Raw genomic sequence first — 26,400 nt, forward strand, 5'->3', positions numbered from 1 at the left:
TGAATCTATGTACGTTCAGGAAAATCCTAATTTATTACAGCGTCGAAAAACCTAAGGTTTAGAAATTCTTACCGTTGGATTATGCTGTAATTTTGTTATGTGTAACATATTGTTATCCTTGAACCCTGTAAAATGTTCATAAAGATCCAACCATGGAAAATACTCCAAAGTATGTGATATTTCCAGATGTGTCCACAGAAACATTAATTGGAACAGTCATACGGAATCATGAATTTATTTTTTTCTGGCAGTTGGATTTTCTTGAAATTTCATTAGGATGGGAGAGACATTTCGATTAATAAACTTTAAAATTTTCACCATGATCGGTCTATGATGCATTTATCTCTCGATCACAACAGTTGAAAGAATAATTTTTGAATTTTTAGGGTTAAAGGTATTTCAAGTATTTGTATTCAACGTGTCTGAGAAATTAGACAAAAGGATGTATTCTCAAACCAGATCTCAAGCACAACTTCTGAAATCCTTGAGTGGAATGACTTCTAAGGAAATTGTTCATCTTGATAATACCTACAAGAAATCTGGTTGTGAAAATATCAATGATGAAAAGGAAGATATGACTCATCTCCTTGTCCAAAACAGTTTGGACGCTAAGGTTGATATTATCAATCTACGACAAGTACTCCTCCTCAGTACCATTGAAACTCATCATAGACAGGCAACATTACTAAGAACTGTTATCCGTAACCAAAGGAAACTGATTAAACTTGGAATCGGTAGCAGGGAGTATGCTAGGAATATTAATCGAAATTTTAATGCTTTAGCCTGTGAACATAACCAAGGTACTGTGTGCATAATCCGAGATATCAGTCGAGATGTTGTGGATGAAGATCCTGAAAAATTTGAGGAAATTGAAGATGATCTTTGAAAACACCTATCTGAAGGTTAATAGAGATTAAGTTATTTACTATTTTGCTTAATCTAGAATAATAGACATCAATTTTTGATTTCTTTAATTGATTGTATTGATCTATTATGAATAAAATTATTTGATGGGTAATTTTTCTTGTGATAGTTTTCGGTTTATATAGCCTTTGCATTATTATTTCTATGTATGTTCATGGGATATTTGATTTCGATTTTATTACCTTAATATTCGATCTCATATATATTGTGAACCCTTATGGTTTGGGTCACTGAAGATCAATTAGATGATGTAATGACTAAGGGTCTCTGTTATCCCACTTTTTCAAGATTACTACAAAGGATAGTGCAATCTACAGTTGCTGTACCAGATTAGTGATACTTCTTGTTCTTTCTGACAGATTGGCTCTTATACTTCTTGTTCTTTCTGACAGATTGGCTCTTGTTGAGCATATGTTATGCTTCTTATTAGTGATACTTCTGACAGATTGGCTCTTGCTGAGCATGTATTATGCTTCTTAGGCTGACTCTTGTTGAGAACTTTTCTTAGGCTCTTATTGAGCATTGTTTTCTCTTCTTCAGTATCTGCTTTAGTTTGTGAAGTGTTCTTTTCTTGTGTTTACAGTTTGTTACAGTGTCTTTATGACTATCTTATCATTACCTGTAATAATACTTTTAATACTTTGTTGATATCTTTACAATTGCAATGAAACATTATCTACCCATATTACTACATCTATGTTGTTTCTCTGAAAATCGATGTCTAGGAAAACAAAATAAATTATACTCATCCTGATTCCTGTCTCGTCATGGCTTTGAGTTCGTAGTTCAGTAAAGTTGGAATGATTTATGGAAGGTTATGAAGATAAGATATAAACAAGCAAAGATACCTGAAAATAAAGTTCAGCAGAGCCTGATGAGTTGACAGTGAGGCCACGTTTGAGCATGGACCAACAACCATATCGAGCAACAACAGAACCCGCAAACGTTTGAGCATGCGATTTGAACTGTCAATTTAATTGTTTGATCATAGTTGACAAAAATTTATGATCAATTTTTTTGATTATCTCCTGTTTAATCTGAATTTTATGGGATTGAGAGATCTAGAAATCCAATTTTCAAATTTTGGGACATTTGTTGTGACCAACATATTGCAGATTTGTCATCACATAGAAGACCTCCCTAAAAGTCGGCCAACTAGATGTACTAGATGACCGCGCACGGTGGGGAGGCCGACCAAAGAATAAAAAAGAAAAAGCACAACTAAAAATCAACCGGTAATACATACGGACAAAGAATAAAAAAGAAAAAGCACAACTAGAAATCAACTGGTAATACACTGATTTTAGACGCTATAATGCAAGCCTGTGGCATTCACTGATTTTCTCTATTCCGTCAAAAATGAACGTGGGAGAGGATGTTAGATCTGCAAGTTTTATTGTTTATGATAATGCCTCAAGTGCCAAACTGAGACTCTCTCAATCCTACATTCACCATTATTGGGTCAAATGTAAAGATCTTAGATATTCATACTTATGCAGACTCGTTCCTCTAATAAATCTGTATAAGCTAAGTGTTCTTGTCATCGGTGGTCAGGTTTGTTCCTTGATAAATTTATTGAATTGTAATTATGTAATATGAATGATCTGTAAATGCTTCATCTAGAGAACCCTTTTTGAGAATTTCAGTTTTTGGAATGCTACAATGTTTCAGTTTTTGGCTTTGTGATCCTTGTATATTTTCAAACTCTTGTTAATACTGTATATCTTGGAAGAATTTGCGTCTGGTTTTCTGTTTTAGTGTCGGGACAATACCGGTATCCATATTTTGGTGATTTATTTTTTCATTTTATTTTTGAGAAAACTAAACTGAAATCCATATCTATCTAATGACTATTTTCATGATCTTTGTTTGATTGATTCCGACAGAAATTTGTGTTCAATTCGATTGATTTAACCTCAATTTTGTGAGATTCGAAATTTCAATTTTAAAAACTTGGGACATTTTATGTGACATGCAGATTTCTCGTCACATAGAAGGCCTCCCTTAAGGTCGGCCAATTAGGTGTAATTCATCTTATGTTTTGGTTCCCACAGGTCTTATCATATTAGGTGCTAAAATAGAAAAAAAATTCATTATTCGGATATCATCTTCCATTCCGGACAAGGTTTGGTTCAGATGATGACCAAAAGGAAACATGCATATTACATCTTACATCTTACTAATATAAAGATAAGAGATTGACTAGATAACATATCAAATAACTTCAGTTTCGTTCATGCATATTGATCTCAATCCTCATTATGTAGAGAAATCATCAACGAACTCCACCAAATACATATGCCAAGTCTCTCTGCCATTATTGACTCTCAACTCATATCCCAAGCCTGTCTTAGTTATGCGTCGGTGGAAGCTTTGGCTTTGCTGGTGGTACTAATCCAGTAATAGCGCCAATTAGGTCCCCAAAATTTTTAAGATCACGTGGTGATAACCCCAAGTTGGCAGAGGTAAGGTCTGGCTGATATGGTGGTGGAGGAGTTTTTGGCTTCAAAGGCTTTTTTAGTGGTTTATAAGCCACATAATGAGGTGGCTTCTTTGGTACTGGTGGTGGTGATTTCTTAGGTGGTGTTGGAAACACATATGTAATTGGCTTCTTTGGTGGTGGTGGTCTCCTACCTGCATCAGCGAGAGATGCAAAACTCAAAGAGACTAGTACTACCAGCAGAAGAGCACCAGTAGTAAACAGAAATGCCATTGAGGCTCTCTTCCCTCCTTTCTTACCCATAACACTCACTTCTAAGTTTTGTTGTGATTTTAAACATACTTCTCTACTTCTTTATATAGAGAGTAGAATTTTATTTACCTTTTTATCTAGTCGGTACAATTTCCATTCGGAAGAAGAAAAATTATATATTCCAGTAAATTATTTTCCGAGTCTCTGACATATCATGTTCTTAGACAGAAGGACTTCATCTTTTAGTGTTGACTTGGTTAAGTCAGTCTTTGAATAGGTTGCTATCATTTATTCGCAAGGGGGTGGTGGCCCATTTATCCGCAAGTGGTTTGATAGACTGATAGTGTCCGTTCGTATAACCCATGTGACGACTGACGAGGTCACTGTGATGATCGAAAGATGATGACGTCTAAATATTATTCTAACCAGATTTTGTGTCCGTGCCCTTCACAAACTTGGTTCACCAATTCAATCTACAACTACAAATACAATGCATAAATGCCTCTTTCTTTGAATCATATTTTGTATTTGGTAAAGCTCGGCTTCGTCTCGCCCCAGTCCCGAAATGATTTGGTAAAGCTCGATTTCGCCTTGTCCCAGTCACGGTATGATTTGGTAAAGATTTTGTGAATTCAGCCAGCGCCTCCGTATATGCAAGTTAGAGATTTTGCGAACTGACCTGCAAATGTATATGCAAGTTTCAGGCTTTTCCCACTGTATAAACCTTAGAATCGAACCTTATTTAAGTTTTCTTTTCAAAATTTCAAAAGAAAACTTACATGTAACAAAAGAAGACTTACCTGGATGGAAGAATCACTGAAGATTGAAGTTAGAATGTCAGGAGAGAACGTTTGTGAAGAGTATTAGGGCTTATGTTTTAGACGTTGTAGGATGTAAAACTCGTGCGTTGGGTTTTTATCTAACCAATAAAAAAAAAAGTAAAGAAGATAAAGGTACACAGAGAGAGAGGTAACAAATTGTTTGTATACCTAGACTGACTTAGCAAAGGCCCTCTGTTTGCAAGTTTGCATAATCTGGTCCATGTCTGGGATTATGTTCACATTAATACCCGGGCCAGCAGCAGAATACGACAACCTCTTTGAAGCTCTGACTTGGGAAGTAAAATTTCTCAGAAACCTGCACACAGTTATGTCTTATGCTCCTATAAAATCACACCATAATCAAATGAGAACTTAAGAAACCTTTGCTTCTTCGAGAATGGTATATGGACTCTGAATTTCGTACTTCAAACTTGAGAAACATCTAGAAAAACAAACGTTAAGTTTTTGAATTTGTATTTCTGATCCTTTTCGTTCTCTCACTCACTCCACCTCTCTTAAATCTACTATAATTCCTCCTCTAATTTCTTATAGGATAAGAAATCGCATACAAAATCAACATTAAAGATATGAGATTAGAGCTACCAAAACCCTATAACTATAGGTATTATGGGTTGACGTCTCATGGATTCATCCATTTTATGAAGGGATCAAGAAGTTGCAGGCTCTGGTAGTCGTTAGTTGTATCCTGCAGTAATAATAGAAGGGAAAAAAAGTATATTCACCAGCATTCCCTGTGGTGCAACTCAATCATCCAATCTACCAATTGGTTCTGCAAGGAACAAAAACAGAAATTTCTATGTGACAAATATTTGTGAGCTTCACAAATTTCATTCAGATTTACACACAAATAATAAGGAGCAATTTTTAAGCAGAAATGATAATATAAAAGATAAATAACAATAACTAAGAAAAGAAAAAAGAAACAAACTCACCATGGCCAAAAACTAAGAAAGATCAACAACAAATGTATCTTCCGTTTCACCACTGCACCCCAAATATGAGAAGTTAGTATAACATCTTATATATGAATATTTTTAAATACATAAAGTTCAGCAAAGAACCATCTGTTGCTAAGAATGTTTTTAAATAAATCATATCCAGCTTCAAGGCTCACAGGCACAAAACCAAATTGGTTAATCTTTGCAGAAAAGCAGAGGGCATATTTACAAATTCTCATGTTAAGAATGTTTTAGAATACTAAAAAATGTTTCATGAAAGGGACTTGTCAAACATTCAATAGAAAGCCTTGGGAGGACTTCACCTTGAATTTCGTCTTGACACACACTGTGAACCAAACAATAAATTGAAGCAGTCACCATTCAAATTTATGTACATACACGTAGGAGAACCATTCCCAAATATGAGACCCATGATTGCAAGGAAATAATTTTTCTAAGATACCTGGGCAAGGAAATCTTCAAGAGAAAGACCAACTATCACTATCAAGGAAACCTATAATTTTTTCCATATGAAATACATTACAAATATGCATCGCCTAAAATCCATGGGAATAACTACATAAATCAATTTTCATGAAAATTAAAGAAATTTTACAAATGAATTTCCTACAACTTAGATATTAATTTTGACAATATTGGGTTCATTCCAAAGTCTTCACCAGTCTCCACTGCAACTTCTTGGCAGCTAAAATAATAACTTCTTTCATTTTCACGGATTTAATAAACTGTGTAGTCGAAGTCGGTTGCCATAGAAATTTACCCATTGTGAGCGACTTCAAGGTGATGCCACAACTTCCCTCCGTTTATAGGAAGTCTCAAGCAGAAGAAAAAAAAATGACTAATTAATTAGACATGCATATACTGTTATGTCTAACTACCTGAAGCATTCCCAAGAATGCTCCACAACTAAGGGACTTGTATTCTCGCTCAGCCTCATCAGAAAATGATAATACAGTTTTTTTTACCTCCCCTCCTTGCTGGTCTTGACATTTACCCTAGATGAGTACCTAGTGCTGCTCCAATAGTAATTCCAAGCATACACAACTCTGCAGACCTGTAGAGAAAAGGCCGAAGTGCAAATCAAATGTTCAATAAAACTCTAGAATCACAGATACAAAAAGAACAGTTTCAATAGTACACAAAAATACCAATAAACTAACAAAACCCTAGTACATGAAATCAAATTAAAAACTATAAATACTAGTTAACAAAACCAAATCCGAAATAGTTTTTAATAACAAAATGTTTTTGACGTAAATAAAGATTAGACACGGCAGATTAAGGATGTAGGGATCTAAGAGGGTAATGTTCTAAAGGTTAGAAAGAGTAACTATATGATATATATATATATACATATATTCACAAATCAGGAATATGTTGATCAATATGTCATAAGTGGAGAGCTATTGCATTGATAATAAAGCAATGTTGAAGGAATAAAATGCCTTTGCTAACAATTTGCCTACTCTAACTTGAGCTTGTGTAGTACAGTGAACATAGACTGTTGACAGTGGAACTCCATATGCCTCAACACATCGGCCATTCGGTAGGTTTAGTTCTAGCTGAGATTTCCTCACAGCTCCAAGGAAATGTCCTTGACCTGAAGCCAGTGCTACCTGGGAGCATAAACATTTATGTCCATCATAAATCTTAAAACATAAAACTTGAAGACTACGTATCAGATAAAAACTGTGTCTGTCTCAGTTTGACACGGAGGGCATCCATTTAATAGTCTTAATTTCAACAAAAGAGGCAGGCACCCATAAGGAAACCCCAACCACTACACGCAAGATGATGGCTCCTATAGGCACTCTCTAAAAACTGTTATTGCATGCTTCTCCAAACACAAACCACAGACTACGACAATTATAAGACCCAGTGTTTAACTGATCTCAAATTTTCTGACCTTAAAAAAATGAAAGCAAAGAGTATAATGAGAGATTGTGAACCTCAATAAATGGGAGCAGAGGCAATTGAAGATCAATGCGCAAATTCATGGTAATTTGTTTTTTTTTTCTTTTATCTGAATGATTGTGGATATACCTGAATACATTAGAATGCAATCGCATTTATCAGAGAGTAAATCGTCCTCTCTGACAATTCCTCCATCAAGAGTCTCATATCTTCTTTCGATTCCCACCTATATCAGAATAGATCATTTCCTGCCAGCTCTCTTTTTTCACGCCGATGCTTTTCCCACCTCTCCAAATGTATCATATCTGCTTCCAATGGAGAAATAGTCACAACATCCCTTTATTACAAATTTTAACACATAGAATATACAAATTAGAGGCAAAAGTTGTTGCGTGTATTATGCTGAATAATACGAAATCACACCTCCCGAAAATTCTTTGCTATGGTACTAAAAGGGAACGGGTATAAAAATGATTCAGCATGCTTCCCAGCCTCTGCTGAAAAACCATCTAAGAATTTCATATCAAATGACGTCCCAATTGTGGGAACCTTTTTTATTCAATCAAAAAAAATAATCAAATTAAAAAGACTTTACCAATTTAAATCTAATTCACAAAAATTCGATCAAATTAGGGGAAATCAATAGTAAACCCTAATTAATAATCTTTTGAAAATCAATAGTATTGTTGGTTCATCTGATAAGGAAATCATATGGACCAATTCAATCAAATTTCGATCAATTAGGTAATGAAAATAATAGAATTCAGACGTAATACCTATTTGAGTCAGTAAATTAACAACTTCTCCACCAATTAGGTAAGGAAAATAATACATAATAATTTCTTCCAATTAGCTTGGTCTCGATAAGATTTTTTCTTATGTGAATCAACATTAATCTCTGCAACAAAAAAAAATGTTAGGCTATTAGATAAGGGTTCTTAAAGATAAAATGAGTTGGCTAGTAAATCAATACGTATGATGACTGTTTGAGGCGAGATGGGATGAGTTTACATCATGATTATGCTAAAAATCAAACAAACCCATACTTAAGGACTCAAAAAAGAATTAAACCCTAACTTACAAAATAGAAAATTGAGTGTGTTCATTAAAAATAAGACCATGTGATGAACAATTATACCTGATGCGCCTTACTTCTTCGTTCCTGTTAGAGAAATCAAAAGACGAAGGAGAACAGAGAAGAAAAGAGGCGAGAGACGGAGAGCGGCAAAGAAGAATGGTTTTTAGAGTGGAGGGGAAAGTTTTACTGGGATAATGACGTAAAAACACGATAGTTAGGTTTAGTTTTTGAGGTAAAAAGATACAATCGTTTCCCTGAGATGTGAGATAATAAGAAGGTTTAGGTTAGAATAGTTGAATTGGAGATGTGGAAGATTAAAATCTCTTTCTACATCTCTACAACACGGCTGGAGAGAGGGAAAAAATGGAGAAAGAATATTTTTAGGGTTTTATTCTTTGGTTTTTCCTTAATTTTTACGGGATGAGAATATTTTGAGAAAAATCATTTTTTTCTCTCCTTTGAGGAAAATTGAAATGGAACAATTCTACGAGTGGGTGAGGGTCACCGTTCAACGTGGAGCCTTATGAGCTTAGGATTTTAAAGGAGTTAGATATTCTATAGACCCAACATGTTCACCGGAACAACCGATTATTTGTCGACTTAGCGGGAGATTATTGGGCTTTACAAGCCATGAAGGCCTACTTACTGTTTTTTTCTTATACATTTGGGGCAATTCCCATGGTAATGTTCAAATGAAATTGTTTGTTGAGCCACGTGGATGGTCAAATAGGTTTTTTCACTATGGATAAGCGCGAGGACGAATGTCTGGCGCTGGCGATCGAACCACCAGCGCTGGCGTATTTGGTAAAAACGCGAGCATGTGGAGTAACGCCGCCAGCGTTTGTCTCAAAAAAGGCAACAACAACTCTTAAACGACTAGTTCCTACCTGAATGGCTAGTTTCTACCTCTATAAATACGTCTCGAACTTGATCTCACAAATTCACAATTTTCATCCGATCAATCTTTTCTTAATTTCATCTACTCTCAATTTTCAATCATTAATTCTGATTTTTATTCTTCTGAGGAAGATAAGGAGATGGATGAAATGTTAGACGAGGAAGATGAAGAAATCTGTATGGAGTTTTTGCGTCAAATAGACGAAGATGCAAATCAAGATAGAAGAAGGCGAAATTTTATGTTGCAATTACAATCTGGGATCATACCAAAGCCTTTAGAGCCATATGAAGTTGCGACTAGAAGATGGACGTGGCGGAATCGACATTTTTACCAGGAAAACATGTTGCATTATTATTTAATCATCACTGTGTATTCCGAAGAGAATTTTCAGGGACGATTCCTCATGGGCCGCAACTTGACCCAAAGGATTGTTGTCGATCTTTGTCAGGTACAACCTTTATTTAATTATCAGTATGATGCACGACATGCACGAGGCTTTAGTCCCGAATAAAAGGTCACTGCGGCCCTCCGTATACTTTGTTACGGGGTACCGACAAATTCCACGGATGATTACATCCGTATTGGGAAAACAACCGCCTTTAGGTATCTTAAATTGTTTTGTGAAACAATAGTTGAGCATTTTGGTCCAGCTTTTTTAAGAAAGCCTACTCAGGAAGATGTTTAAAGAATAACTGTAGAAAACACCTAGAGGGGTTTTCCAGGAATGTTAGGTAGTCTTGACTGCATGCACTGGACGTGACTTGCGTGTCCGGTTGAATGGGCAGGCCAATATAAGGGTCATTATCCAAAACCAACTGTAAATTTGTAAGCTTCAGCTACTTATGATTGTTGTTTTTGGCATGCCTTTTTTGGACTCCAGGGTTCAAATAACGATCTCAACGTTTTATATAAGTCACCATTGTTTGAAGATCTTAAGAATAGGATCGCGCCGCACTTCGATTTCACCATCAATGGTCATCAGTACACTGAGGGTTATTATTTAGTACACGGAATCTGTCCAGAATGGTCAACTATGGTTCAAGCTTATAAACAAACAGGTTATGGACCGACGACTTCGAAGAATTTGAAGTACTTTAACACCCAACAAATGAAATGCAGAAAGGATGTTGAACGCGCTTTTGGCATACTGAAAAGGAAGTTTGCCATCATAGCTGGGCCGACACGCTTTTTTGATATTCAAGAAATGAACAAAATTATGCTGACTTGTATTATTCTTCATTACATGGTTATTGAAGAAACCAGGCGTCACCCAACCTGGATTAGTTTTCCAGATGAAGATTTGAGGCCGAATCTTGTGGTAGAGCATGGGCGTCTGGTAAGTGAATATAGACTTGCCACTGACAGATTCCAAAATAGGGAAATTTATATACAACTAAGACAAGCTTTAACTAAGCACCTATGGGCTTTAAAAGGAGCAAGAGATGTTGCGATGGGGCGAGGGAGAGGCAGAGGGAGAGGGAGATATATACTGTTGTTTATTTTAATTAATATATTTTTTTATTTATACTTGTTGGTTTAAAGGACTACACTTAAAATTGAACTAAAGAAAATTATATTAAAAGTAATTTTAAATAAACGAGTACAATTAAATTAAACATAACTAAGAAAGACTGAATTTCTTCTTCATTTCCTTCCGAGGCATCATATTCGTCTTCTTCCACATTCACATGCTCGCCAGTTTGTTCGGCCACGGCGTGTTGTTCCGCCGCGGCTTGTTATTGTTCGGCCGCATCCATTTGTTTAGTCTATGTAGTAAATTGTCGTTCATTGATTTTTGTAGTGTCCAATGAGAGTAACTTTCTTAGGTTACAATACCTGTAATGTTGTTCTCGCAAAAGACAAATTTTTCGTTGATTATCTGTAGCAATGCAACGGTCCCTGGCTCTATCTGCTTCCATATGCATCTCGAATTCCTTGTGTTCAGCATAGCTGAACTCACTTGAACCTCCTTCTGCTGCTCTTTGGGCTGCGTCTCTCACTGCTTTTGCATCTTTCTGCCAGCTCCTCTTCTTCTCTTCAAGTTGGTGTTAACGTCTAGATTAGTTTTGCGTTGTTCCTGACTACCTGGAGTTCCATCAGGTGAGGAAGCATGCCCTCCATTCTGAAAATCTTGCGAGATTGGACCATGTGGTGATCTTCCAGGCACTTGATGACCTTATAGCAAGTATGGATTAAACTTGTTAAGCACCCTCAAAATGGTGAAACAAGTTTCAAGTTGGAAGCTGCAACCTTTGTGGGATCTTTGCCACTCTTCCCGACATCTTCGTTCCACATCCGGTTCGCCTTCACCACTTTTTTTGTTGTTCCACATTTGAGTGATCAAAGATACATATTCAGTAATGGATGCTAAAATTATGTGAAAACGATGACACAACCCATCAATTCACGTCTATTAGTGTTACCGGTTTCTTCACCAAATTTTTGCAAAATCTTACCATAAAAAGTTTTTTTTTCTTGATAAATACCATTGATTTCATATAATGCAAATAATACATAATTTCTTCAAAGTGACTCGTCTTCATCCATCGTACACTTGGGACCACGAATTCTTGTGTTCCTTTGTTGTGATTGTTGTGTTTCTTGTTGTGTTTGTTGTGGTGTTTATTGTGGTCTTTGTTGTTGGGATCGTTGTTGTGATCGTTGTTGTGATCGTTGTTCAATCAATTCGATTGATTATCTTATATTTAACCTCAATTTTGTGAGATTGTGAAATTCGAAATTTCAATTTTAAAAACTTGGGACATTTTCTGTGACATACAAAGTGCAGATTTCTCGTCACATAGAAGGCCTCCCTTAAGGTCGGCCAATTAGAAAAACTTGGTGTAATTCATCTTATGTTTTGGTTCCCACAGGTCTTATCATATTAGGTGCTAAAATAGAAAAAAAATTCATTATTCGGATATCATCTTCCATTCCGGACAAGGTTTGGTTCAGATGATGACCAAAAGGAAACATGCATATTACATCTTACATCTTACTAATATAAAGATAAGAGATTGACTAGATAACATATCAAATAACTTCAGTTTCGTTCATGCATATTGATCTCAATCCTCATTATGTAGAGAAATCATCAACGAACTCCACATAATACATATGCCAAGTCTCTCTGCCATTATCGACTCTCAACTTATATCCCAAGCCTTTCTTAGTTATGCGTCGGTGGAAATTTCCTCCTTGATGGATACCGTGGATAATATTATACCGATGGTGTTGGTGGTGGATTAATCCGGCCAGCTCCTTCCGCAATTTCTCTAAGTCTTTTAAGAGCACCTGGTGATAACCAGGCTTTGGAAGTGGTAAGGTCTGGCTTATGTGGTGGAGGAGATTTTGGCTTCATAGACTTTACTGGCTTCTTTGGTGGTTTTGAAGGCACATAATGAGGTGGCTTCTTTGGTACTAGTGGTGGAGATTTCTTAGGTGGTGTTGAAGGCACATAGATTGGCTTCTTTGCTGGTGTTGGAGGCATATAAATTGGATTCTTTGGTGGTGGTCTCCTCTCTGCATCAGCGAGAGATGCAAAACTCAAGGAGACTAGTACTACCAGCAGAAGAGCACCAGTAGTAAACAGAAAAGCCATTGAGGCTCTCTTCCCTCCTTTCTTACCCATAACACTCATTTCTAAGTTTTGTTGTGATTTTAAACATACTTCTCTACTTCTTTATATAGAGAGTAGAATTTTATTTACCTTTTTATCTAGTCGGTACAATTTCCATTCGGAAGAAGAAAAATTATATATTCCAGTAAATTAGTTTCCGAGTCTCTGACATATCATGTTCTTAGACAGAAGGACTTCATCTTTTACTGTTGACTTGGTTTTAAGTCAGTCTTCGAATAGTCGGTTGCTATCATTTATTCGCAAGGGGGTGGTGGCCCATTTATCCGCAAGTGGTTTGATAGACTGATAGTGTCCATTCGTATAACCCATGTGACGACTGACGAGGTCGCTATGATGATCGAAAGTTGATGACGTCTAGATATTATTCTAACTAGATTTTGTGTCCGTGCCCTTATCAAACTTGGTTCGCCAATTCAATCTACAATTACAAATACAATGCATAAATGTCTCTTTCTTTGAACCATATTTTGTATATGAAAACTACAGGGAAACCCAGTTTTTCAGATTTTCTCCACCGTGAAACCCACGAACAGAAATTTTCACGCGCGCACCCATTTTTTGGGATAAAATTTCTTCGAAACCCATATTTTCTAAAATTCTACATTTCGTTTTTTTCGTCATATCCTTAAGGTTTCTTTATTCTGTATCTTATAAGCTTTATGGACAAGGTATAGATCTGATGCTTGTTCAATCAATGGATTCCGTGGTTGAGATTTGATGTGTTACTTAGCAGAGAAACTCATGGATGGGTGTTGAGTTATAAGACATGAGAGGAATATGAAACAGTGGTGATGATCATGGATTGCTGGTTAAGGTGACTGATGGCGAAATTCATGAGACAGATAGAGAGCTTGGCCAAGTTTGAAAAGAACAGGGAAAGAAGAAATAGGTTACTGTAATTAATAGTAGTAGTGATTATAATCAGTGATGGGGAAAACTGAAGAAGATGGAGTTGAGACTCGATATTTTAATGGTGTTGTGCTATCAATGGTGTTTGATGTCATCGTTATCAGTAGTATGAACGGTGATGATGGATAAGGAGGAAGTGTACTATCGTCCATTTGAGTTGTTGGGGTTATCGGTAACTGAAGATGGAGAAGAGATGGAGGAATACAAAGATTTGTGTTTTTCGATGGAAGAAGTGGGCAGCTGTTAACGGAACTCTGATGGAGTTCAAATTTTAATAAAGTGGGAAGAAACTAAAAGGAATTGTATTAAAGCATTGAAGCATTAATATGAATTGAATTTGGCAGTAGAGATGAAGCTCATGGTTTGTGTAACTAAATTGTATTGACACCATGAAACTAAATAAGCAAAAAGATGATACATAGTCGTACTTGTTAAGGTACCATCAAATCTAAGACGTGTGGGTGAAAATTTCGCAAGTGTCTCTTTTTACATGCCATGATGAATGTACAGAACAATGTAGAATCATATTTCACTTGGATTGTTGTTTAATTTGTTGTTCAGTGACATGAGCGTTGCTTTACATTGTTGGATTCAATATATTGGATTCGCATAGGTTAATTTTTATAGGAAATTCATGTAGACTACTCTTTGGTAGTGACATTTAAGTTGTTTACTTTTTATAGGAAATCAATCTGGCACTGCAAAAGCAATAAGTTACGTAGCATTGGCATTAAAAAAATTTATTCTTATAGGTAATTCTCGATATGTATATTTTTCTTTGTCATTTTTGTTGATATGCGCTAGTGCCTTCTGCAAAATATTTTGTCCATTCTTCGCATCCTAGTCATCTTGCTGAAATATATGTTTTTTTTTCAATACGTAGTTTTTTGTCACTACCGAAACAAACAAAAACAAAGACTGCATAACTTGTCATGCACCAATAATAATATCTGCATAACATGTTATGCAGTCATGAAAATTGATGCATAACCTATTATGCATCCGAAAATATGGCTGCATAATGCATTATGCAACGAGAAAATTGTTGCATAATCTTTTGTGCATCGAGAAAATTGATGCATAACCTGTTATGCATTCGGAAATATGGCTGCATAATGCATTATGCATCAATTTTTTATATGTACGGCTAAAATCAACCAAAGCAATGGTTACATAACTTGCTATAGATGCATAACTTTGTTATGCAGTCCAGAAAACCTGCATAACCTGTCATGCGTCCGAAAATATGGCTACATAATGCATTATGCATCAATAAAATAGATGCATAACCTGATATGCATCCGTAAATATGGATGCATACTGCATTATGCATCAATTTTTTATATGTACGGCTAAAATCAACCAAAACAATGATTACATAACTTGTTATAGATGCATAACTTTGTTATGCAGATGCATAATTTGTTATGCAGATGCATAATTTGTTATGCAGTCGAGAAAATGGTTGCCTAATTCGTTATGCGTCTGCAAAATGTGTTATGCATCTTTTTTGGTGACTGCATAATGGTTAAGTATCAAGTTTTCAAAATATTTCCCTAAAATGAGGATCATCTCCGATTTTTTCGTTAAAAACAAAAATTTGATATTGTTGTTTGTACTCGTTTCGTAGCTCTTTTAAAAAGATTTCCAACGATATAAATTTGTAAAATTCTAAGGCGCGGATTTTTAGATATGTTATGTCCAAGTTGCACTGCCAATTATACCCCTGAAAAAGATAATATTTATGCCTGAAAAGATAGTATGCATAACCAGTTATGTATTGATTCATATAATAATTTCATATAATTATGGGTGTCACGGTATACAAAATTAATTGTGGGCCTGAGAACGAGAATATTATTTTTTTTGGGTCTCCCCCTAATTTCCCCATTTTGTATTTGGTAAAGCTCGGCTTCGCCTCGCCCCAGTCCACATTTGATTTGGTAAAGCTCGGCTTCGCCTCGCCCCAGTCCCGATATGATTTGGTAAAGCTCGGCTTCGCCTTGCCCCAGTCCCGATATGATTTGGTAAAGATTTTGTGAATTCAGCCAACGCCTCCGTATATGCAAGTTAGAGATTTTGCGAACTGGCCTGCAAATGTATATGCAAGTTTCAGGCTTTTCCCACCATATAAACCTTAGAATCGAACCTTATTGAAGTTTTCTTTTCAAAATTTCAAAAGAAAACTTACATGTAACAAAAGAAGACTTACCTGGATGGAAGAATCACTGAAGATTGAAGTTAGAATGTCAGGAGAGAACGTTTTTGAAGAGTATTAGGGCTTATGTTTTAGACGGTGTAGGATATAAAACTCGTGCGTTGGGTTTGTATCTAACCAATAAAAAAAAGAGTAAAGAAGATAAAGGTACACACAGAGAGAGGTAACAAATTGTTTGTATACTTTGACTGACTTAGCAAAGTCCCTCTGTTTGCAAGTTTGCATAATGTGGTCCATGTCTGGGATTCTGTTCACATTAACCTGGGCCAGCAGCAGAATACGACAACCTCTTTGAAGCTCTGACTTGGGAAGTAAAATTTCTCAGAGACCCGCACACAGTTATGTCTTCTGCTCCTATAAAATCACACCATAATTAAATGAGAACTTAAGAAACTTTGCTTCTTCGAGAATGGTATATGGACTCTGAATTTCGTACTTCAAACTTAAGAAACATCTAGACAAACAAACGTTAAGTTTTTGAATTTGTATTTCTGATCCTTTTCGTTCTCTCACTCACTCCACATCTCTGAAATCTACTATAATTCCTCCTCTAATATCTTATAGGATAAGAAATTGCATACAAAATCAACATTAAAGATATGAGATTAGAGCTACCAAAACCCTATAACTATAGGTATTATGGGTTGACGTCTCATGGATTCATCCATTTTATGAAGGGACCAAGAAGTTGCAGGCTCTAGTAGTCGTTAGTTGTATCCTGCAGTAATAATAGAAGGGAAAAAAACTATATTCACCAGCATTCCTTGTGGTGCAACTCAATCATCCAATCTACCAAACAGAAATTTCTATGTGACAAATATATGTGAGCTTCACAAATTTCATTCAGATTTACACACAAATAATAAGGAGTAATTTTTAAGCAGAAATGATAATATAAAAGATAAATAACAATAACTAAGAAAAGAAAAAAGAAACAAACTCACCATGGCCAAAACCAAAGAAAGATCAACAACAAATGTATCTTCGGTTTCACCACTGCACCCCAAATATGAGAAGTTAGTATAACATCTTATATATGAATATTTTTAAATACATAAAGTTCAGCAAAGAACCATCTGTTGCTAAGAATGTTTTTAAATACATCATATCCAGGTTCAATGCTCATAGGCACAGAACCAAATTGGTTAATCTTTGCAGAAAATTAGAGGGCATATTTACAAATTCTCATGTTAAGAATGTTTTAGAATACTAAAAAATGTTTCATGAAAGGGACTTGTCAAACCTTCAATAGAAAGCCTTGGCAGGACTTCACCTTGAATTCCGTCTTGACACACACTATGAACCAAACAATAAATTGAAGTAGTCACCACCATTCAAATTTATGTACATACACGTAGGAGAACCATTCCCAATATGAGACCCATGATTGCAAGGAAATAATTTTTCTAAGATACCTGGGCAAGGAAATCTTCAAGAGAAAGACCAACTATCACTATCAAGGAAACCTATAATTTTTTCCATATGAAATACATTACAAATATGCATCACCTAAAATCCATGAGAATAACTACATAAATCAATTTTCATGAAAATTAGAGAAATTTTACAAATGAATTGCCTACAACTTGATATTAATTTTGACAATATTGGATTCATTCCAAAGTCTTCACCAGTCTCCACTGCAACTTCTTGGCAGCCAAAATAATAGCTTCTTTCATTTTCACGGATTTAATAAACTGTGCAGTCGAAGTCGGTTGCCATAGAAATTTACCAATTGTGAGCGACTTCAAGGTGATGCCACAACTTCCCTCCGTTTCTAGGAAGCCTCAAGCAGAAAAAAAAAAAATAACTAATTAATTATACATGCATATACTGTTATGTCTAACTACTTGAAGCATTCCTAAGAATTCTCCACAACTAAGGGACTTGTATTCTCGCTCAGCCTCATCAGAAAATGATAATACAGTTTTTTTTACCTCCCCTCCTTGCTGGTCTTGACATTTACCCTAGATGAGTACCTAGTGCTGCTCCAATAGTAATTCCAAGCATACACAACTCTGCAGACCTGTAGATAAAAGGCCGAAGTGCAAATCAAATGTTCAATAAAACTCTAGAATCACAGATACAAAAACAACAGTTTCAATAGTACACAAAAATACCAATAAACTAACAAAACCCTAGTACATGAAATCAAATTAAAAACTATAAATCCTAGTAAACAAAACCAAATCCGAAATAGTTTTTAATAACAAAATGTTTTTGACGTAAATAAAGATTAGACACGGCAGATTAAGGATGTAGGGGTCTAAGAGGGTAATGTTCTAAAGGTTAGAAAGAGTAACTATATCATATATATATATACATATATTCACAAATCAGGAATATGTTGATCAATATGTCATAAGTGGAGAGCTATTGCATTGATAATAAAGCAATGTTGAAGGAATAAAACGCCTTTGCTAACAATTTGCCTACTCTAACTTGAGCTTGTGTAGTACAGTGAACATAGACTGTTGACAGTGGAACTCCATATGCCTCAACACATCGGCCATTCGGTAGGTTTAGTTCTAGCTGAGATTTCCTCACAGCTCCAAGGAAATGTCCTTGACCTGATGCCAGTGCTACCTGGGAGCATAAACATTTATGTCCATCATAAATCTTAAAACATAAAACTTGAAGACTACGTATCAGATAAAAACTGTGTCTGTCTCAGTTTGACACGGAGGGCATCCATTTAATAGTCTTAATTTCAACAAAAGAGGCAGGCACCCATAAGGAAACCCCAACCACTACACGCAAGATGATGGCTCCTATAGGCACTCTCTAAAAACTGTTATTGCATGCTTCTCCAAACACAAACCACAGACTACGACAATTATAAGACCCAGTGTTTAACTGATCTCAAATTTTCTGACCTTAAAAAAATGAAAGCAAAGAGTATAATGAGAGATTGTGAACCTCAATGAATGGGAGCAGAGGCAATTGAAGATCAATGCGCAAATTCATGGTAATTTGTTTTTTTTTTCTTTTATCTGAATGATTGTGGATATACCTGAATACATTAGAATGCAATCGCATTTATCAGAGAGTAAATCGTCCTCTCTGACAATTCCTCCATCAAGAGTCTCATATCTTCTTTCGATTCCCACCTATATCAGAATAGATCATTTCCTGCCAGCTCTCTTTTTTCACGCCAATGCTTTTCCCACCTCTCCAAATGTATCATATCTGCTTCCAATGGAGAAATAGTCACAACACCCCTTTATTACAAATTTTAACACATAGAATATACAAATTAGAGGCAAAAGTTGTTGCGTGTATTATGCTGAATAATACGAAATCACACCTCCCGAAAATTCTTTGCTATGGTACTAAAAGGGAACGGGTATAAAAACGATTCACCATGCTTCCCAGCCTCTGCTGAAAAACCATCTAAGAATTTCATATCAAATGACGTCCCAATTGTGGGAACCTTTTTTATTCAATCAAAAAAAATAATCAAATTAAAAAGACTTTACCAATTTAAATCTAATTCACAAAAATTCGATCAAATTAGGGGAAATCAATAGTAAACCCTAATTAATAATCTTTTGAAAATCAATAGTATTGTTGGTTCATCTGATAAGGAAATCATATGGACCAATTCAATCAAATTTCGATCAATTAGGTAATGAAAATAATAGAATTCAGACGTAATACCTATTTGAGTCGGTAAATTAACAACTTCTCCACCAATTAGGTAAGGAAAATAATACATAATAATTTCTTCCAATTAGCTTGGTCTCGATAATATTTTTTCTTATGTGAATCAACATTAATCTCTGCAACAAAAAAAAATGTTAGGCTATTAGATAAGGGTTCTTAAAGATAAAATGAGTTGGCTAGTAAATCAATACGTATGATGACTGTTTGAGGCGAGATGGGATGAGTTTACATCATGATTATGCTAAAAATCAAACAAACCCATACTTAAGGACACAAAAAACAAGTAAACCCTAACTTACAAAATAGAAAACAGAGTGTGTTCATTAAAAATAAGAACATGTGATGAACAATTATACCTGATGTGCCTTACTTTTTCGTTCCTGTTAGAGAAATCAAAAGACGAAGGAGAACAGAGAAGAAAAGAGGCGAGAGATGGAGAGCGGCAGAGAAGAATGGTTTTTAGATTGGAGGGGAAAGTTTTACTGGGATAATGATGTAAAAACACGATAGTTAGGTTTAGTTTTTGAGGTAAAAAGAAACAATCGTTTCCCTAAAGATCAAAGATGTGAGATAATAAGAAGGTTTAGGTTAGAATAGTTGAATTTGAGATGTGGAAGATGAAAATCTCTTTCTACATCTCTACAACACGGCTGGAGGGAGGGAAAAAATAGAGAAAGAATATTTTGGTAACAGAGCATGCAAACATGAAAAGATTTAACAATCTGTGTTTGGTGCGATCCAACCTATAAGATATGAGTCTAAAGAAAGGTAAAAAAAGGCCTAAGGACTCATGTAACATATCACAATATTTTGGTAAATCACTCCCTGGATTCGATTTTAGAAGAAGCTTAAAAGAGGCTTCTTCTACAAGTTCTACTTGCTCTTTATAATATATGTCTTAATATTCTCAAGATGAGGTTAAGTTAAGCCTTGTATTCACAATCAATGATTCAAACTATGAAAACTCTCTTAAAGATGAAAGATCCGTTTATTATATGAATATAAAAACATCGTAGATAAAAGAATTAAGAGAACAATTCCATTCTTGTGCAAAAGAACTTAACCTTGCACTTGAAAGAGAATGGAAGCTTCTATGTAATTTAGAGTCTGTACAAGCAGAAAACGATCAACTTCTCCTTGATCTTACTTCTTTGAAAGCAGAGCTAATCTCTCTCAAGAATGCTTCTTCCTTGAGGATCCAGTCTCTTGATGAGAAGTTAAAAAAAAGTATACATCAAGAAAAAGAGAGAGATCGTTTGAGAATCTCAGCTATGGATAAATACAATTCTTTAAAAATCTCATCTGGTCTGATATTAAAACTTTTTTGAACTTGTCAAAAAGATGGAAGATGAAAATCGTATGTTCTTGTCAAAAAATCATTCGGTACTATCCCCTCCGGATAAACTTAAACTTTTCTCAAAATCTGATGATTTGATTGTTTTCTCAAAAAGAAAAAATCTTGACATTGACGCACCTCGAAAAATATTTCCTGTTAGAGCATAGCTCGGTCGACCTCACTCGTATGCGTATTAGTCCGCGGACTCAGTCCGCGAATCTATTCCTCCAACTGGCAGAAGTCTCCTTGCCGAGATTTTCCGCTGAGTTTGGAAAACTCTGCCGGTTGTCTTAAGTCCGCGAACTTGTTTGTGAGCTTAAGTGGTTATGATCTAAAGATGTGCACTGAACATGAAACTTAAATTACTAAGGAATGCTTTATGCAAACCGTGTCTATAAAGTTCATGAGCCGATTCAATTGAATCGAATCATCTTTGTTTCAATTGTGTCTTGTGTAGTTACATAAGATCTCATAGAAATTGAACAACTATCTAACCAGTTCATTTGAGTCGATTGAATTAGTTATGGTGAAGAAGAACAAGGTTAATATGAAATGCTCATATGGTTAACCTTTTTGGTTACTATGTTGAACCAACATACACGTACACGTTTGGGCATGGTTTTCGCAAACCCAGAAACGTCTACCCAAGTGTGTGTGACAAGCTAAGTTTTAGATCTAACGGTTGAGAAATATTAGCTTGAATCTAAATCAGGTTTTGATCTAACGGTGAATATGGATTGCTTTGTAACTAAGGCAAAACCCTGATTTGAAGGGTATATAAAGGAGACATCTAGAATTGTGCAAAACCAATCCCCACACTTCTGTGTGATACTAGTGCGCTCGCTAGAGTCGATTCTCCTTTAACCTTTGGTTTTCTTCTCTAAAACCAGGTTAACGACTTAAAGACTTCATTGGGATTGTGAAGCCATACCGATACTAGTTTTATCGTAGTTGTGTGATCTGATCTTGCATTTTCGATCGTACGAGTACAATCTATTGATTGGCTTGAGATCGTGAGAGTTCTCCGATAGGCAAGATAAAGAAGTCACAAACATCTTCGTCTCACTGTTTTTGATTCCTCGACAAACCGCCTGTGTAGTCAGGAAGGAATGTAGAGAGGTGATTGATTAATCTAGGCTGTTCTTCGGGAATATAAGACTGAATTATCAATTGGTTCCTGTTCACCTTGATTTTCATATCTTAAGACGGAATAAAACCTAGGGTTTTCTGTGGGAGACAGATTTATCCTTTGATATACTTTTCTGTGTGAGACAGATTTGTTTATTATCAAATCTGCGATTTTGGGTTGCAGCAACTCTTGGTTGTGGGTGAGATCAGCTAAGGGAATCAAGTGCGCAGTATCCTGCTGGGATCAGAGGCGTAGGAGTACAACTGTACCTTGGATCGATGGGATACTGATTGGGGTTCAACTATAGTCCAGTACGAAGTTAGCTTGGAGTAGGCTAGTATCTGTAGCGGCTTAATACAGTGAGTATTCAATTTGGACTAGGTCCCGGGGTTTTTCTGCATTTGCGGTTTCCTCGTAACAAAACTTCTGGTGTCTGTGTTATTTCTTTTCCACATTATATTTGTTACATAATTGAAATAAAACAGGTTGTGTGTTCGTGGTCATCAATTGGAAATCCAACCTTTGGTTGTTGATTGATATTGATTGATTCTTGGACATTGGTCTTTGGTACCGTCCAATTATTCCTTGTGTTTGATTAGGACTCGCAGATTTCTATTAGCTTGAGTAATATCAAAAACAAGAGGGAGATATTAACTCCTTGAGATACTTTTATCTAGATTGAGTATGGCTATCTAGTTGATTCTCTGGCAAAGTATTTCAGAGTTAGTCCATACATATTGCTAAGCGAAATATTGGATGGTGTTGTTATACCCCCGCTTTTTCAGATCCGACTCTAATTTCTAGTGAAAATTTGTCTGAAAAGAGATTCGGTTCACTGGCATGCCCAAGATCTGAATTTCGTAAGGTGCTAGAAAGATTTTTCAAGATTGCTGAAAATTATTCAGAAAAGGGAAAAACCATTGACAATCTAGATGATGTCACAAAACTTATTGTTCAATTAAATGTAAGAATATGTGAAGGAAAACGAGAAACACTCGGTCTTCAAATAATCTAGCAGATTATATGGAACAAAAATTGGCCTTGTGTAATGAAGTTCATCATCAGACTACTGAGTGTGAAATTCTTTCTCAATCTCTAGAACATTCACAGTTAAAGAATAAGGTCCTAATTGAGAAACTTGATACTGTAATATGTCCAGAGGTATATCTAAACTAGTGTTTAGAAAAACATTTCCATCAAGGAATGGATACCTTAAGAGGACATATACAGCGTCTAGAACAAGAGACATTAACAAACTGCCGACTGGCATATCTAGACAAAACGGGTTCAAGTTCAAGGAAAATACCATCCTGGGCACAAGATGTAATTGAGGAAATTGCATCTCGCAATTTTCCTAAGGAAGAGTATGGGTTCGGAACCCACGAAGAAGAACATGATGATGTTCAAAAGGAAGGAAGATCTCCTCATGAGGTATATGATGAGGAATATCCTCATCCCAGTGCATAACTGCATTGGATTGTGCGTCCTTACAATGCCCAATCTTCGGATGAAAGGAAGCACATATACGTGGGCTGCTGGTATCCTACTAATATCTCTTATTCAACATAGAGAGATTACACAATATACCTTACGGATATTGTAAAACATCTTTATGTGTAGAAAGGTTATCTTACAACAACTTGTGTAAAAGGATAAGTTAGTTATTTTGAAGTATCTCTTGATACATATTTTGGAGACATGTTCCGTGGATAATATTGTGTTTCTGTAACACATTAGATGCGAAAATATTTTCAAATCTTGTCAGAATTATTTATATAAGGATGATATCTATGTTGGAATGTGTTAAAGGTATTTCAAGTATTTGTACTCAACGTGTCTGAGAAATTATACAAAAGGATGTATTCTCAAACCAGATCTCAAGCACTACTTCTGAAAGCCTTGAGTGGAATGACTTCTAAGGAAATTGTTCATCTTGATAATACCTACAAGAAATCTGGTTGTGGAAATATCAATGATGAAAAGGAAGATATGACTCATCTCCTTGTCCAAAACAGTTTGGACGCTAAGGTTGATATTATCAATCTACGACAAGTACTCCTCCTCAGTACCATTGAAACTCATCATAGACAGGCAACATTACTAAGAACTGTTATCCGTAACTAAAGGAAACTGATTAAACTTGGAATCGGTAATAAGGAGTATGCTAGGAATATTAATCGAAAGTTTAATGCTTTAGCCTGTGAACATAACCAAGGTACTGTGTGCATAATCCGAGATATCAGTCGAGATGCTGTGGATGAAGATCCTGAAAAATTTGAGGAAATTGAAGATGATCTTTGAAAACACCTATCTGAAGGTTAATAGATATTAAGTAATTTACTATTTTGCTTAATCTAGAATAATAGACATCAATTTTTGATTTCTTTCATTGATTGTATTGGTCTATTATGAATAAAATTATTTGATGGGTAATTTTTCTTGTGATAGTTTTCGGTTTATATAGCCTTTGCATTATTATTTCTATGTATATTCATGGGATATTTGATTTCGGTTTTATTACCTTAATATTCGATCTCATATATATTGTGAACCCTTATGGTTTGGGTCACTGAAGATCAATTAGCTGATGTAATGACTAAGGGTCTCTGTTATCTCACTTTTTCAAGATTACTACAAAGGATAGTGCAATCTACAGCTGATGTACCAGATTAGTGATACTTCTTGTTCTTTCTGACAGATTTGCTCTTATACTTCTTGTTCTTTCTGACAAATTGGCTCTTGTTGAGCATTTGTTATGCTTTTTATAAGTGATACCTCTGACAGATTGGCTCTTGCTGAGCATCTATTATGCTTCTTAGCCTGACTCTTGTTGAGAACTTTTCTTAGGCTCTTATTGAGCATTGTTTTTTCTTCTTCAGTATCTGCTTTAGTTTGTGAAGTGTTCTTTTCTTGTGTTTACAATTTGTTACAGTGTCTTTATGACTATCTTATCATTACCTGTAATAATACTTTTAATACTTTGTTGATATCTTTACAATTGCAATGAAACATTATCTACCCATATTACTACATCTATGTTGTTTCTCTGAAAATCGATGTCTAGGAAAACAAAATAAATTATACTCATCCTGATTCCTGTCTCGTCATGGCTTTGAGTTCGTAGTTCAGTAAAGTTGGAATGATTTATGGAAGGTTATGAAGATAAGATATAAACAAGCAAAGATACCTGAAAATAAAGTTCAGCAGAGCCTGATGAGTTGACAGTGAGGCCACGTTTGAGCATGGACCAACAACCATATCGAGCAACAACAGAACCCGCAAACGTTTGAGCATGCGATTTGAACTGTCAATTTAATTGTTTGATCATAGTTGACAAAAATTTATGATCAATTTTTTTGATTATCTCCTGTTTAATCTGAATTTTATGGGATTGAGAGATCTAGAAATCCAATTTTCAAATTTTGGGACATTTGTTGTGACCAACATATTGCAGATTTGTCATCACATAGAAGACCTCCCTAAAAGTCGGCCAACTAGATGTACTAGATGACCGTGCACGGTGGGGAGGCCGACCAAAGAATAAAAAAGAAAAAGCACAACTAAAAATCAACCGGTAATACATACGGACAAAGAATAAAAAAGAAAAAGCACAACTAGAAATCAACTGGTAATACACTGATTTTAGACGCTATAATGCAAGCCTGTGGCATTCACTGATTTTCTCTATTCCGTCAAAAATGAACGTGGGAGAGGATGTTAGATCTGCAAGTTTTATTGTTTATGATAATGCCTCAAGTGCCAAACTGAGACTCTCTCAATCCTACATTCACCATTATTGGGTCAAATGTAAAGATCTTAGATATTCATACTTATGCAGACTCGTTCCTCTAATAAATCTGTATAAGCTAAGTGTTCTTGTCATCGGTGGTCAGGTTTGTTCCTTGATAAATTTATTGAATTGTAATTATGTAATATGAATGATCTGTAAATGCTTCATCTAGAGAACCCTTTTTGAGAATTTCAGTTTTTGGAATGCTACAATGTTTCAGTTTTTGGCTTTGTGATCCTTGTATATTTTCAAACTCTTGTTAATACTGTATATCTTGGAAGAATTTGCGTCTGGTTTTCTGTTTTAGTGTCGGGACAATACCGGTATCCATATTTTGGTGATTTATTTTTTCATTTTATTTTTGAGAAAACTAAACTGAAATCCATATCTATCTAATGACTATTT

General features: G+C 35.5%; 1 protein-coding gene across 1 annotated transcript; it reads right to left on the reverse strand.

Annotated features, from left to right (window-relative positions):
- Window positions 1–3,274: 3,274 nt before the first annotated feature.
- LOC113357023 (extensin-3-like) lies at window positions 3,275–3,667 on the reverse strand. Its single transcript, XM_026600278.1, has one exon. The coding sequence runs from the start codon at window positions 3,665–3,667 to the stop codon at window positions 3,275–3,277; it is 393 nt and encodes a 130-aa protein (XP_026456063.1).
- Between the last annotated feature and the right edge of the window lie 22,733 nt (window positions 3,668–26,400).

This window comes from Papaver somniferum, chromosome 1, assembly GCF_003573695.1.
Source record: "Papaver somniferum cultivar HN1 chromosome 1, ASM357369v1, whole genome shotgun sequence".
NCBI lineage: Eukaryota > Viridiplantae > Streptophyta > Magnoliopsida > Ranunculales > Papaveraceae > Papaver > Papaver somniferum.

What these genes read in the sequence shown, in the direction of transcription:
- LOC113357023 (XM_026600278.1), bottom strand. Translation starts at nt 3,667, where the DNA reads ATGGGTAAGAAAGGAGGGAAGAGAGCCTCAATGGCATTTCTGTTTACT.